The 13,467-nt window shown below is 46.2% G+C and overlaps 1 protein-coding gene across 1 annotated transcript in view; it reads left to right on the top strand.

Annotated features, from left to right (window-relative positions):
• LOC126548307 (uncharacterized) overlaps nt 1-5,373 on the top strand; it is an 88,736-nt gene extending 83,363 nt beyond the window's left edge. Inside the window, exon 8 of the mRNA XM_055063129.2 lies at nt 3,130-5,373. Coding sequence (XP_054919104.1) covers nt 3,130-3,560 — 431 coding nt within the window. The 3' untranslated portion in view covers nt 3,561-5,373. The remainder of the gene's footprint in view (nt 1-3,129) is intronic.
• Nucleotides 5,374-13,467: the final 8,094 nt, after the last annotated feature.

A 13,467-nucleotide genomic window follows, 5' to 3' on the forward strand; every position in this document is an offset into this window, starting at 1 on the left:
CCGGTCGAACCTCGTTATAGCGAAATCGCGTATATGCGACGCAACATACCTTCCTTATACCTGACATTCGTTATAAGCATACACAGGGTGTTTCAGGGAATGCTTTAAAAAAAATTTTTTTTTTTAATAGCCTGTGGCAGGCAGCACAATTCTACTCAATGAGCTGGTCTACTCGAAGAGGCGGACATTGCTAGCGCAAAAATTTGAAATTCATAATCAAATTATTAACAAATTTCACTAATTAACTGTTTATCTAATTCCCGTATGGCATATATTGCAATTTACATATTCTAGCGGGCGAGACTGCAAGGCATTTACAATTGAAAATAATTGTGGGGATGACATCATTTACGAGATATGGGCCGTCAAACTTGCGGTAAAAATGCACTCTCGCTCCACTTACGTTTTTAACAAAACGTCATTTTATGCATTGAAACACAAAAGTAACTGGAACACCAATGCATTTCTCCGCAAAGTTCGGGAATTACTCTCGAAACTGCTATCATGCTGAGAATTAGTTCCAGGTTCATCCATCTTGCGAACTCCCAGGCTAGAATTTGTAAAATAGCAATATGTGCCATAATATAATTAGTTAAAAACTTAATTAGTGTTTCTTTGTTAATCAGTCGACTATGCATTACATTTTTTTTTTGTTGCAATGAATGTCCACCTCTCCGAGTAGACCAGCTCATGCGCAGAATTTCACTATCTGCCACTGTCAATTTAAAAAAAAAATTGAAAGTGTTCGGTGAAGCACCCGGTATTCATTAGAGGCTAATTTCGGCGATAAACATTCTCGATTTACTTCGTTATATCCGTATTCGTTATATTTGGGTTTTACTGTACCGAGCTAATTCAATGGGCTGCGATTGTGTGCGCTTCGTTGGCTTTCGTTTTCTCCATATTCAACATATCTGCTCTCGGTGTGCATGAACAGGTCCGGGAAATTTAAATTCTTATCTGGGTATAAAACTTGTGCTGCCTTTTTTATTTCATGGACATGGAAGGACCTTTGCCAAAGTTTAATGGGAGCTGAGTAATGTCTCACGCATGCACTCACGCACGCACATGTTCTGACGCGCACGAAGAAAGACAAATATAAAATAAACAAAGGAGAGTATATAGTTATCTGCGCTCAGGATGTTTGTCTTGAGATAAAAGCAACATATAGCGCAACAAATCACCGTCTTGTCGTATCTTTAGTTCGGTATGCGGTATGCTTGCGCCATGTAGCTATTGTCACACTTGTTTTCAGCGCGTGCGCACAGAGCCGGACCGCGTTTGTGAAAACGAGCCTTCCTCCAAGGTTGGCGCAGCGAGAGCACCACTACTCGCAGCTTTCGCTGTTGAACAGAATCGGCAGTTGGGGAAGGTCGGGCGTGCGACTGCAACAGGGAGAAGTCAGTATTTTCAATGACAAGTAGCCAGTGCCACCTCAAGGCGAGATCTCCAAATTTTTTTTGAAAAAAAAAAAAAAAATAAACAGACTCGAGCTAGAAAAATGTATGACCATGTTTCATGAAAATTTAGTAGCTTGCCAATGGTCGTTCTTGGGCAATAGATTCTATAGTTTGAAAAACTGTTCAATGTTATATACTCCATATTTAAGCTTGATGTAGCCATACAACGTTCAAGCACCAGTAGAACTGGAATAAGAGAGGATGGCCAGCCCTGGAATATATATATATATATATATATATATATATATATATATATATATATATATATATATATATATAGTTTTTAAGATGGCGGAATCGCGTGGCAGTCCGCAGTCGCGGATAACGAATGACAATAACCACGCTCCCGTTACTGATGGTATCATAGGTATAGTATATTGTGTTGTATCCTTACATAACCCTTTCAGTTGCCAATTAATTCTGTCTGTTGAAATCCAGTTCCATTACATTTCTTGCATCTTCAGAATCGATGAAACCATACTGCGCAGCAGAACAGGTTCAAGGCACGTATTCGCAATAAGCGCTCGCGATAGAAATGGTCGTAACAGCCAATCCGCTCCTGTACTTGCACATATTATTAGAGAAGGCGACCCGCCGTGTGCAAAGAGCACTTACTAAAGAAAATTTTAGTGAATTCTGCCAAGAATTTTCAATTCATCACTGGGTTTTGTGAAGTTTATAAAATGCGGACTCCATACGGGGGCTATCTACAAGAATGTCAGATATAAAACTTCAACTATTACATTCTTAGAAAAATTTACACCCTTTAGGGCTTATCTTGTCCCACAACAATAATCGTCATCTGTCTTGCCCGCGTTTCCTTTCTTTAAAGCTGCAAGCCCGGTACTTCCCAGTCACGAACGGCATGCGCGTTATCAGTGTGACGCAGCATTCCCGACAGGAAAGTAGCGAGCGCCGAGTTTTCAGGAAAGGATACGCAAGCAAGGCAGATGACGATTATTTTTGTGGGACAAATATACACCCCAAAGGGTGCAATCGTTTTAAGAGTGTACATTTCGAACATACTTTGGAAAGCGCCAAATGCAACCACTTCAAGAATATGTTCGATGTAGAACATTATCAGAAAAAAATGAAAGAAGTGAATCCTCTACATGACGACATAAGTGCTGGCACCGAGAGTAAACAATAAGAGGCGCCTACCTTCCAGTTCCTTTCGCTGAAACACTTTGCACATATTATTTAAATTTGTAGCCAAGTACCAATCATAAATGTCTCAAGATAGATGTGAAAGACAAAGAGGAAGTTGTTCGCTGCAGGCGGGTCTAGTCTAGCAAGGCATGACCGCAATTTCCCCGCCCGGGCACCTCCCCTTTCTGGAAATGTTAGGAAAGTTGGTCACCGTTCCGAAGAGCAGCGCGAGATAGGTGAACAAGACGACGCGCACAGCGAGGCAAGTGTGACGCGTCTCGAACAGTTATTTTCACTAGTGTCGTTGCTTGTATCTGCTATGCTGGCGTGCGCAATCGTAGGCACAGCCTTCGAAGGGGATAATAATACGGCCTTAGCAAAGATTGCAAGTTGATCACACCGAAATAGACGCACGCATATTTTTCTTTTCGTTGCGTACGCACGAATTCGGTTCACTTTCTGAGCGTCCCATATCGACGGCACGGAAGCTCTGCAAAGCCCTGCTGCCCCGTTTCCGCAGGCATGCACCCGCTGTGCGCCTGCTGCGTGGCCAAAACCCACGGCACGCCGCACCCGGCGCCCGCGCACGCGGCGGCACCGCCCCACCACGCAGCCTCCTCCACCGACAACCACCACGCGGCAGCGGCGCTCAGCCAATTGGGGGCCGCCGCCGCCGCCGCCGCTGCGAGCGCAACCGCCGGCGGCAATGGCGGTGCCGGAGGCAGCAGCGGAGGCGCCATCATCACTTCCGGCGCGCAAGCGCTGCCCGGCGCCACGGGGCGGAACAGCGCCGGTGCTACCGCGAACGGTGGCTCGGACGAGGTCACCACTACCAGCAGCGTGTCCGAGCTGCGGCGCAAGGCCCGCGAGCACTCGCAGGCAGTCATGCTGCAGTCGGCGGCCATGATGAAGCCGCCACCACCGACTGTCGCGGTCTCGGAGAGCGCCTAGGCATCCTATCGTCCACGTAGCGCATTGCGAGTGTAGCAGTCACGCGGCGCTGGGCGCATATTCCGCGTAACGCAATGTAGAATGTACCACTCCTCCCCCCTCCCTTGCTCTTATTTTTTTTTCCCCCCCGAACGAGGGAGGAAAGCTTTGATGCGATAGCACAGATACGTTCATAACGTTGCTCGTCCTGTAGTAGACGACAGTCCCTTATACGTTGAAGGGCTGCTGGTCAAAAGAGGCGATTTCTGTATTATATAGGAAGCGAGGAATGCCACTAAGAAGTGTGGAAAAAAAAAGAAAAACGTTATAGTGAGCAGGTATTATCGATTACGTTAAAACGCAGGGACTTTTCGTGTTACAGCACCGCCATTTCCTGCAACGCAAACACGTGAGCAGGCACGTTTCTTCAAGAAATTGATCGTCATCATTTCAAATAATTTCAGCTGATTTGGTAGTTTTACAAAACCTAAGCTAGAGAGAGATAGAAAGAGGAATACTCAGAAGAGAAGAAGACGACTGAGTTTCATTACCTGCGAGGACGTTACATAGACCGCATAACGGCACAACATACTCCTGAGCCGGCAGTTACGTGTGGACAAGTGAACCACGCTAAGCTGTCGTGCATAGGTGGCGCTACTGATGTCTGAGAAGAACTAGACTGCGCCCTGCTTTAATTGGATACGTAGAAACCATCGAAGTGCAAGGAAAATAAATTATAATAACGAATATTTTTTTTCCAAGCACAGTGGTACCACTGTGCGGCACGGGTGACCTTCGTTTAGTGATAACTGTTTTGTGAAAAATACTGCTTCCAAATACCTCCAAAACATACGGAGTGCTTCGTCTGGCACGCTGCTGGCGCCGCATTGTTTGCGGCCCTCGCTTCTTAAGCTACATCTCTAAACTGACGCACTTCCACTTTGCAGCCTAAAGAAAATGTCGTTTCCTGCAGCGGTGTGAGTGTTGGAACGAGCTCAACGCGGCAAAACGCGACCCTCCCTTCCTCCCTGGCAAGTTCTGAGGGGCCGTGTTATGTAAGGATTCTTTTCCCAACCGATTCTTTTCATTTATTATCAGCAGTCTCGCCGAGTGGCCGATTCCGGCAATAGCGGAGACGCGATTTTGCGCGATTCAATTACGAAGGGCAAAATGAATGGAACAAGAAACCTTATATAATACGGGCCCTGAGCAGTGTTCCGTGGGGCCGCATTCTGTATCGATCATCGCGGGGGATAGTTTCGCGTTCGAGTAGCCTAACGTTCAACCAGATAACCTCACTACAACGAAAAATATTTGATGACGTCACGACTTTGTGCTTCCGATTCTTGCGGAGCACTAAGCAATGACGCAACTTAGCAAACAGTCGAGAAAAAAACAAAACAATAGCAACAAGAAACAGATCAATATGGTAATTGTACTGGTCCGCGTGCTTTTGTCACGCCCGGCTCCGCTGCTCCGGCCTAGGTTGGCGTGATGCTCCCTAAACTGGTGGATCAACAATGCGGCTCCTTTACTGTTAGCACCTGGCTGAATCCGAATACGATGTTTGCGGAAGTAGCCTGATAATGTGTGTCTGTATACATGCGCTCATCCCCATCCGTGTGGTAGCGATTTTTGTTCTAACGTAGGAGGCCCGTTATGTAGCCACTATTCGCTATGTCTCGACCCCCGTTTCCCATCTCCCTTCGAAATATGTACATACGAGCATGCGGAACGCGACTATCAGCGACGCAAAAACGTTCTGTACCTTGGCATCGTTTCACGTTGTAATTGTATAGAACTGACAAAATAAATTGCTTCGAAAAAGCCCTGATGTGGTTGATGCTTGAATAAATACTTTTAAGTTTTCTGCATGAATCTAATACGCCTCACGGTGGGGCAAAACTACTAGTAAAACAGGTGATATGGTCAAGAGAAGAAGTGTTCAGCTCTTGCAGTTTGATGCGTGTAGGTATTTTCTGCACTTGTTTTCTGCACTTTGAAAAAAGAAATGGGGAAACGCACACACACACACACACACACACACACACACACACACATATATATATATATATATATATATATATATATATATATATATATATATATATATATATATATATATATAAACGAGAAGAAAGGGGGTTAGCCGAGGGGCCCGATTTTTATTAGTCATGGCTTCTTATGATATATATATATATATATATATATATATATATATATATATATATATATATATATATATATATATATATATATATATATATATATATATATATATACACGAGAAGAAAGGAAGCCGTTTACTAGTCATATCATAAGAAGACAGCAACGACACCAAGGACAGCATAGGGGATATTACTTGTGCTTATTAATTGAATTAAATAAATAAGTAATTAATGGAAATAAAGGGTGGACGACAAAGCAACTGGCCGCAGGAGGTGGGACACGAACCACATCTTGGCATTACGCGTGCGATGCTCTTACCAGTTCAACTACCGCGGCGCCGTTTTCCCATCCATTTTCTGGGGTACTTATGTTTATCTACTAGAACTAACCCTGGGAGTCTTAGCCAGCGCCACCACGCACAAGCCTTGGTGGCGGATGTGGGCATCCTTCCTGCCGCAGGCGTCATGCGTATGGGATTTTTCTGCATGGAGCCAACTGGTTAATAAACCCACACATGCAACGTGAAGGAATCAATGCTGCCGGATTCGAGACCCTCGCTATGTAATGAACGAGAAGAAAGAAAAACAAGGGGCCCTTTTATTAGTGGTATCATAAGAAGCCAACAAACAAAGACACCAAAGACAGCATAGGGAAATTACTTGTACTTATAAATAGAATTAAAGCTATGATAAATCAATAATGTTTCTAAGATAACACTCCCAGGGTTAGCTCTAGTAGATAAACATAAATACCCCAGAAAGTGGATGGGAAAATGACGTCGCGGTAGCTCAGTTGGTAAGAGCATCACAGGCTTAATGCGAAGGCGTGGGTTCGTGTCGCACCTGCGGCCAGTTCTTTTTTTCATCCACTTTGGTTCCATTTATTTAGCAATTCTTTATTTCAATGAGTAAGTACAAATAATTTTCCCTATGCTGTCCTTGGTGTTATATATACGTATATATATCTTTGTAAAGTGGTTAGTTAAATAGTTTACAACTAACGGTGATGCGTACAATTTCGTTTACTTTCATCCTATGCAACTGTAATCTGATATAATGTTCATGTTTGTCCACCGCAAAGGTCTCAACTTTATCATCATGCAATTTTTATGCTCATGCACTACATCACTCACAAGCTATGTTGAAATGCAAACTCCAAATCAGGCGGATACATAGCGTGGGACGTCTACGCAGCGATGTCGCATGGACGGCGAAGGCGATGTATGATGCTCGTAGAGGGAAGAATGGTGATGACAGGTTTAGGCACAGAAAAGTGTGACGCGTATCAAGCAACATTTAAGGATTGTTTTCCTCTCGTGTCGCAGTGTGACGTATACCCATTGCGAAGGATTTGCCAAGAACGGGCAAACCCTCCTATGATACATACTGAATATATAAATCAAAGAAAATGAGCTAAATAACAGAATCTGTCAAATATAATTCACCATTATATTAACAGATTGGTGTGCTTCCGAAATGCCTATGAGTTGATATTAGATGTTCAGGTTTTATATAGGAAGTTATTGTTTTATTATGAAGAATAGAAGTGCGCACATTTGGTCAGGATACGAGAGTTATATGGAGAGTTATGGGTACTATTTACTTCGGCGCAAGTATAATCTTCAAAAATATATCCACAGAGATAGCGACCGACCCAGCAGCCAGGTAGCCACGCCTGGGAAACCGGAGGAAGTAAGCAAAGAAAGCTACGTTTTAAAAAATACCACCTCTTCGCATGCCTGTCAGCATACCAAGCGGTTCTCGTTTTCAGATTGCCTTCTTGCATAAACTTCGTCTCCTTGCCCAATTAAAGAAACATTTGTGGGTATCACGAAATAGAAGATGCCTATGCATATTTAGTAAGACGCATATTTCGCCTTTTGTCACCTTCATAAATTTTTTTACCTTTTGCACCTCGGCGGCTTCTCAGTGTATTAGCGGTGATGTTGGGACGTGTTCCTTTCGGGGAACGCATTTCCGTATTGTTTCATAATTAAGAAAACAACCTTGTGTTATTTATATCGTAGAGTCGGCTTGTTAAGCTTGGGCGAGAAAGCAATATAGACTGCACAAGAAGTGGCGCTTAACGCAATTATAATAATACCCTCTCTGTTACTACCTTATAGGCTTTCGAATCGGGCACACGTAGAAGAGAAACAAATAAAACAGGAAGAAGTTAAGCATCCCGTACCTCAGATGGAAGTTTCACGGTTATAACGAAGGAGAAATTCATGAGCCATTGCACTCTCTGAAGGTGGATAACCAGCCAAGCTCTTTAACTCGCGTCACAGAGGTGACACAGAATTATGAACAATGGTACGAACATATTTATTGTCCTGATCTGTGGCCTTCGGGACGATGTAGGTACGCACACACACACATTCGCGTATCGCCTCTCTTATTAAATGTGTCCGTCCCGTAAGACACTAAATGGCTCATAGCCCCGTAAACGCGGCCTCCACATCACGAGGACAGACGAGAAGTGGCATTGTACGCTGGAATGACGAGCGGCAATGGAGCCAGCTGTGGAAGACGACGACAACGACGAACGCTTGAGCAGTGGCACGAGCGCGTTCGCGCGGTTGCACCGAGGGGCACCAACGAGCCAGTCGTGGAAGAAGACGGCGACGCTCGAGCCCTTACTGATGATGATAATTTGGGTCCCAGGTGTGACAAGGGTAGTTGAAGGGCGCGTTACAGGTCCCCGAGCCCACATAGGTATCTGCCATTGAGCTTGGACCCTTTCTGCACTATCACCAATATCGGCCCACATGATGATAGTTTCTGCTCACAGACGCCACGAAACCCCCGAATCGGAGACCTATACAGCTTCGCTGCAAAAAGAAAACCGTGTTGTAACGCTACAGAGCATCTATGGTGCACAACAGTGAAGCGGAGGAGCTACCCAGGTTCACTTTGCTCGCGCGCTGTTCGGGATAAAGTTAATTATTTCTTTTGACAGCATATCTTACACGATCGAACGGATCGGTTAAATGAGTGGATCGAACCACTCAAGCCGCGCAAATGACCCATTGACTCTGCTAATTTTTTTCTTCGTGAGCATGCTACGGGCCATTTTCGGGAAAAATAAAATGCAATCCCAGGCTAAATGCGGCAGGAGGGGAGTCGTACGGACTATCTTTATATTCTGTTTACTCCTCCGCCATCCATACTATTATCTTATACGTCTTGTGAGAGTTTGTGCACGCATGCCTAACAACATCTCGCTCGCTCGTCGCTCTCTACGACGCTTCTTTTGCCAAATACACGAACACGAGGAGCATAAATAGCACTCGCTCATTCTGCACCAACTAAAAGGAACCGTTTTGCCCAGAAAATTAATGCAACAAGGCGCGCGTGCGTCGTCTGGGACGACTCTGACGCCTCGCGTATGCACCACGGTTCTGCATAACTCAATCACTCGGCGACCCCCGTCAAGAAGTGCATATGGGAGGAGAGGGCACATGCGCGCGGTTCTGCTGAATCAGCCCGCCCTTTGGGCGCACACGCGCGACCGCATGCAGAGAGGACACAAGCCTGGGCGCACTCGAACACGCGCGACTGGGCGCAGAGCCCAAACGGCTCCTGGGAGGGTTAGTCGAAGGGCGCTCGACTGCAGGGTGGGTATACTGGCAATACACAGACGGGGAGGCGCTAGCCCGGAACTCTGTTCAAAAGGAAGCAAAACGGCCCTCCGCGCATCGTTTCTTTTTATGCATTAGCTTCATATGCATCCAGTTTCCCCATGAATGACCACAACCGCAATGAAGCGGACCCATATATGTTACTCGAAGCTCTGCACACATAGTTTCGAAAGTCACGGTTCCGAAGAAAGACCCCCCGCGCGCAGGGCTGCGGGTGAAGCGTGAAACACCTCGAGAACGAGCATGTTGCATGGCTTAGCTGAGCACCGGTAAGACGCGTCAGCCTCCAACCGCCGACGGACATCGAGCTCTTCGCGGAACGAGGCAAAGGAGTATTTAATGTTGGATTCGGCGGGCATGGCACCTGTCACCTGCGCGAGGATTTCGATGGCGTGTCACTGCACCTTGTTGTACCTGACGGTCCTTCTGGACAAGGATACTTCACCGCCAAACCGACAGCTTTGAAATGCTGCTGTGACCTCGCCCCTGCAGGCAATTACGCTCCGACCACCGGCGCCAGTCGCCGTACCTCTCATCTTCGTCGCTCCCTTTGTTCACCGCAGCTCTGCTTCTGCGGCTGCCCCGTCCGTAGTGGGGATGAGCGGGACATGCCATATTCCAGTAACGTTGGGACATGCAACGTTTCGTTGCGTAGGGGGGTTGCAAGACAAATTGTAAGCGGTCTTTACACCATTAGTAATGTTGCAAGCTGGGAGCTCCAAATTAAAAAAAAAAAACAAAAAAAAACCCTAATTCTGTCCAATTGTCTGCTTTTCCTCATAACAACAACAACACAAAAACAAGTAAAGCAATTAGAAAGACGCTAAACAAGTAGCGAAGGTAAGGCAACCACCTTTTCGAGCTCGCATAGTGGCGACAGCTATCCTATACAGTCGTCAGTCATTTATGCCAGTGGCGTAAATCGGCGACCGATCTTCGGGTAGACGCAACGTCCAAGCATAGCGTCCCGGAGGAAAACGATACGCTACGCGCTATTCGAAGCGGGTGTCGCAACGTTGCTAAATACAGAACGAATGGAGTGCTTCTTGAATCGGTATGAATACATATGGCCTTGAAAATCGCACTAAATTTGCACTCGTATCATCCGTAAACTTATACGCTGGTTGTCATCAGGGATATGATCGTTCCCATATGATTGCAGGCCCATGGTTTATGGACTTTGTGACGACAAAGTTGGCACGCGTTTACTGCCCTACCGTTCAACGTAACTATGAGGAACCGGTCTCATATATAGATGTGGTGATCAATTCACAAACCCCTTCGTTTGTAAGTGCTCTTTGCCATTGGCCAGCCGCCTTCGCAAGTAACATGTCCAGCATAAGTTGGTCTTACGAACAACTTTAGCGTAAGGTCTTTACTTTTGCTACGATCATGCACAATGGAGTAGACTATGTCGACTTTGCTGTAAACGCACCCGTAGGCACATTCAGTGCTGCAAGATAATATAGTCATTTTAGTGCTGCAAATATGTGCTGTCTGACGTCTGACACATAAATCACAATAATATAGCATAATTAAACAAGCTAAATATTAAAACACATAATGTCACATGCCGCCAGTGTGTTCATTCGCCGGCAAAGATGAATATTTACAGTTTTTCTTCTGTTTAATTTGATGAATACATAGAGCTGCAGCCGCAGGCTTTCCTACATATACAAGGACTATACCATCCCTTCTTGTTTCTGCAAGATAGCAAGACTGCTCTTTCATTTCCTGTATAGCTGAAGCACATAGCCCCATCGGTCTTGGAATCCTATCTGAGTAAGCGGTAGAAAAAGTTGCTACATCAGACTTTGTTTTTATCATGTTTCACCCACCTTTGCTCCTGTTCTACGGACGCATATGCATTGATATTGTGGCCGGGAAATGTGCAACGCAACCCTACGAAGGAGTGAATTCATTATAGAGTTTTAGCTGAGTGCTTGCGGCACGTGTATCCTAACAAGTTGCTCACAGCCGCTCAGCAGGAACGCTACAGTACACGCCGGCAGCCGAAGGCCGAACGCTCTGCTAGATCCTCAACGGATCCGATCGAGCGGAGCGGGACGATCCGTCCGTTCTTTCTCATTTTGCAGCCATGTTGTCTGCTCTTCGCTCGCGCCTCCGTGGGGATGCACTTATAAATAAATTGTGCCGATCCAACCCATATGTTGGAATCTATGTGACGCGAAGCTTTCGTGAAACGCTTCGGTCGTGTCCATACTCAGCGTTGGCACGTGAGAGGAATGCGTGCGATTGTAGCCGATTGTTTAGAGCATCGGGTTTTCGCACTGGGAAAACAAGGTTCGATCTCAGCATCGGACACACAGTTCTTCTGGATTTTGGATTAGGGGGTTTTACGTGCCAAAACCAAGGTCTGATTATAAGGAACGCCGTGGTGGGGGACTCCGGAAATTCGGACCACCTGGGGTTCTTTTACGTACACCTAAATTTAAGTACACGGGTGTCTTCGCATTTCGGCCCCATCGAAATGCGGCCGCCGTGGCCGGGATTCGATCCCGCGACATGCTTAGCAGCCAAACACAACGCAATTTTTTTATGTTGCGTGCGAGCTATTTCGCAATTAAGACAGCAGCAGCACCCAGCATCCACGGCCGGTAGAGCCTCAGTTCATGAAATGTGAGCGGAGCAGACCGTAAGCAACGCTCAGCTAAAACTGTCTATCGATGCGTAAACGCGTTAGTCGCCGAATGAGTGAACCAATAAATCACTGCTCACAGCGCTCGAATGAATAAATCGACAGACAGACTAATCAATCTGTCAATCAATATTTGGAAAACTGAGATTATGATCTAAACGGCCCTGTAATCCTTCGCACGTGTGAAAGGAAGCGGTAACGAGGCAAAGAGGAGCGAAGCGTAGCAAACGTAAAAACCAGGCTACCGCAAATAGCAGGGAGCGAACCCATGCTGCCTCGAGGGTCCCATTACAAGTGGTGCATGATTCCAGGACAATTCACTATGCACGAACGGTGCACTTCAGTTTTTGGGTATCGTGCGTTCAATTGACACTGCGGGAGAGCCCTCGACGGCCACTCGAGCGATAACGAGCACCGGAGGAGGGATGGGGATGCAAGCGCGGCTTAGAACGAGGAAAGAGAAAGCGGTCGGCTGGCGGGGGCCACCCGCTTCCTGCCAGCGCGTGTGCGCGCGATCGAGGGCGCGCGCGCGGATGGGCACCGCATTTGAGAAGGGCGCCCTCGCGGTGGGAGAGGTTGACCGGGGCTCCCCCGTCTATGTAGCACCGATGGGGTGTTAAGTTTGCGCAGGGTGCTGGCGTCGGCGGGGCCGCTTTTATTGTTACTTATTACCGCTGCTCTGCGTCTCCCTTATTGAAAACTCGGCCGGGCCGTAAGCTGAAGTTCAGTGGCTTCTGCTTCATGTTTTTCCTCACGTTGTTTGCAAAGTAAGTGTCAAACATGGGCGCAAATAGTGAATATAATCGTGGCGCCAGCAGGACAAATCTGTTCTTTGTGACGAATGTGACTAGAGTGCGGGTAATTTACTTGAGAGGGTGCGTTATATGTCGAGTTGTCATTATGCAAAATTATACAACAACCTTTCCTTTACTTTTTTCTTCTTTCTTACAGACTGATTTTGTCGAGTTATCGTTATGTGACTACATACAGCGAACGTTGTTTTTTAATCGACACATTACTGACTGATGTCAACGTTTGCAAATATCTGAACGCACCTCCATGTATCCAACTTTACTACAATGCATTTCACCACTCACATACAATCCGGTTCTTTCATATATTGCCGCAGGCGAGCGATGCCGTCACAGTTCTGTTTTAGAACAAACTGCTCACGAGTTTCTAGATGGTATGGCTTTGTTGATGTTCGCAGCATTTTCTAGGATTCTCCCATCAGCATTTTCGACGATCGCCGAGTAAACGACCAAGATCGTATGAGGTTGCGCCTTTAAATAGAACCGACGACCTCCATCCATGCTTGTCAGTTGTGTTGCAGCCGAGCAAAGGTGAGCAAACGACGTTTAGGTCCGGCTTAGCCTCGCTCGACAGAGTTCGAATTTACACAAATGACTATTCGACTCTGGCCAGCCTCACTGATGCGGTGGTTATTCTGTCGACAT

This window comes from Dermacentor andersoni, chromosome 1 (assembly GCF_023375885.2).
Source record: "Dermacentor andersoni chromosome 1, qqDerAnde1_hic_scaffold, whole genome shotgun sequence".
In the NCBI taxonomy this organism is placed as follows: domain Eukaryota; kingdom Metazoa; phylum Arthropoda; class Arachnida; order Ixodida; family Ixodidae; genus Dermacentor; species Dermacentor andersoni.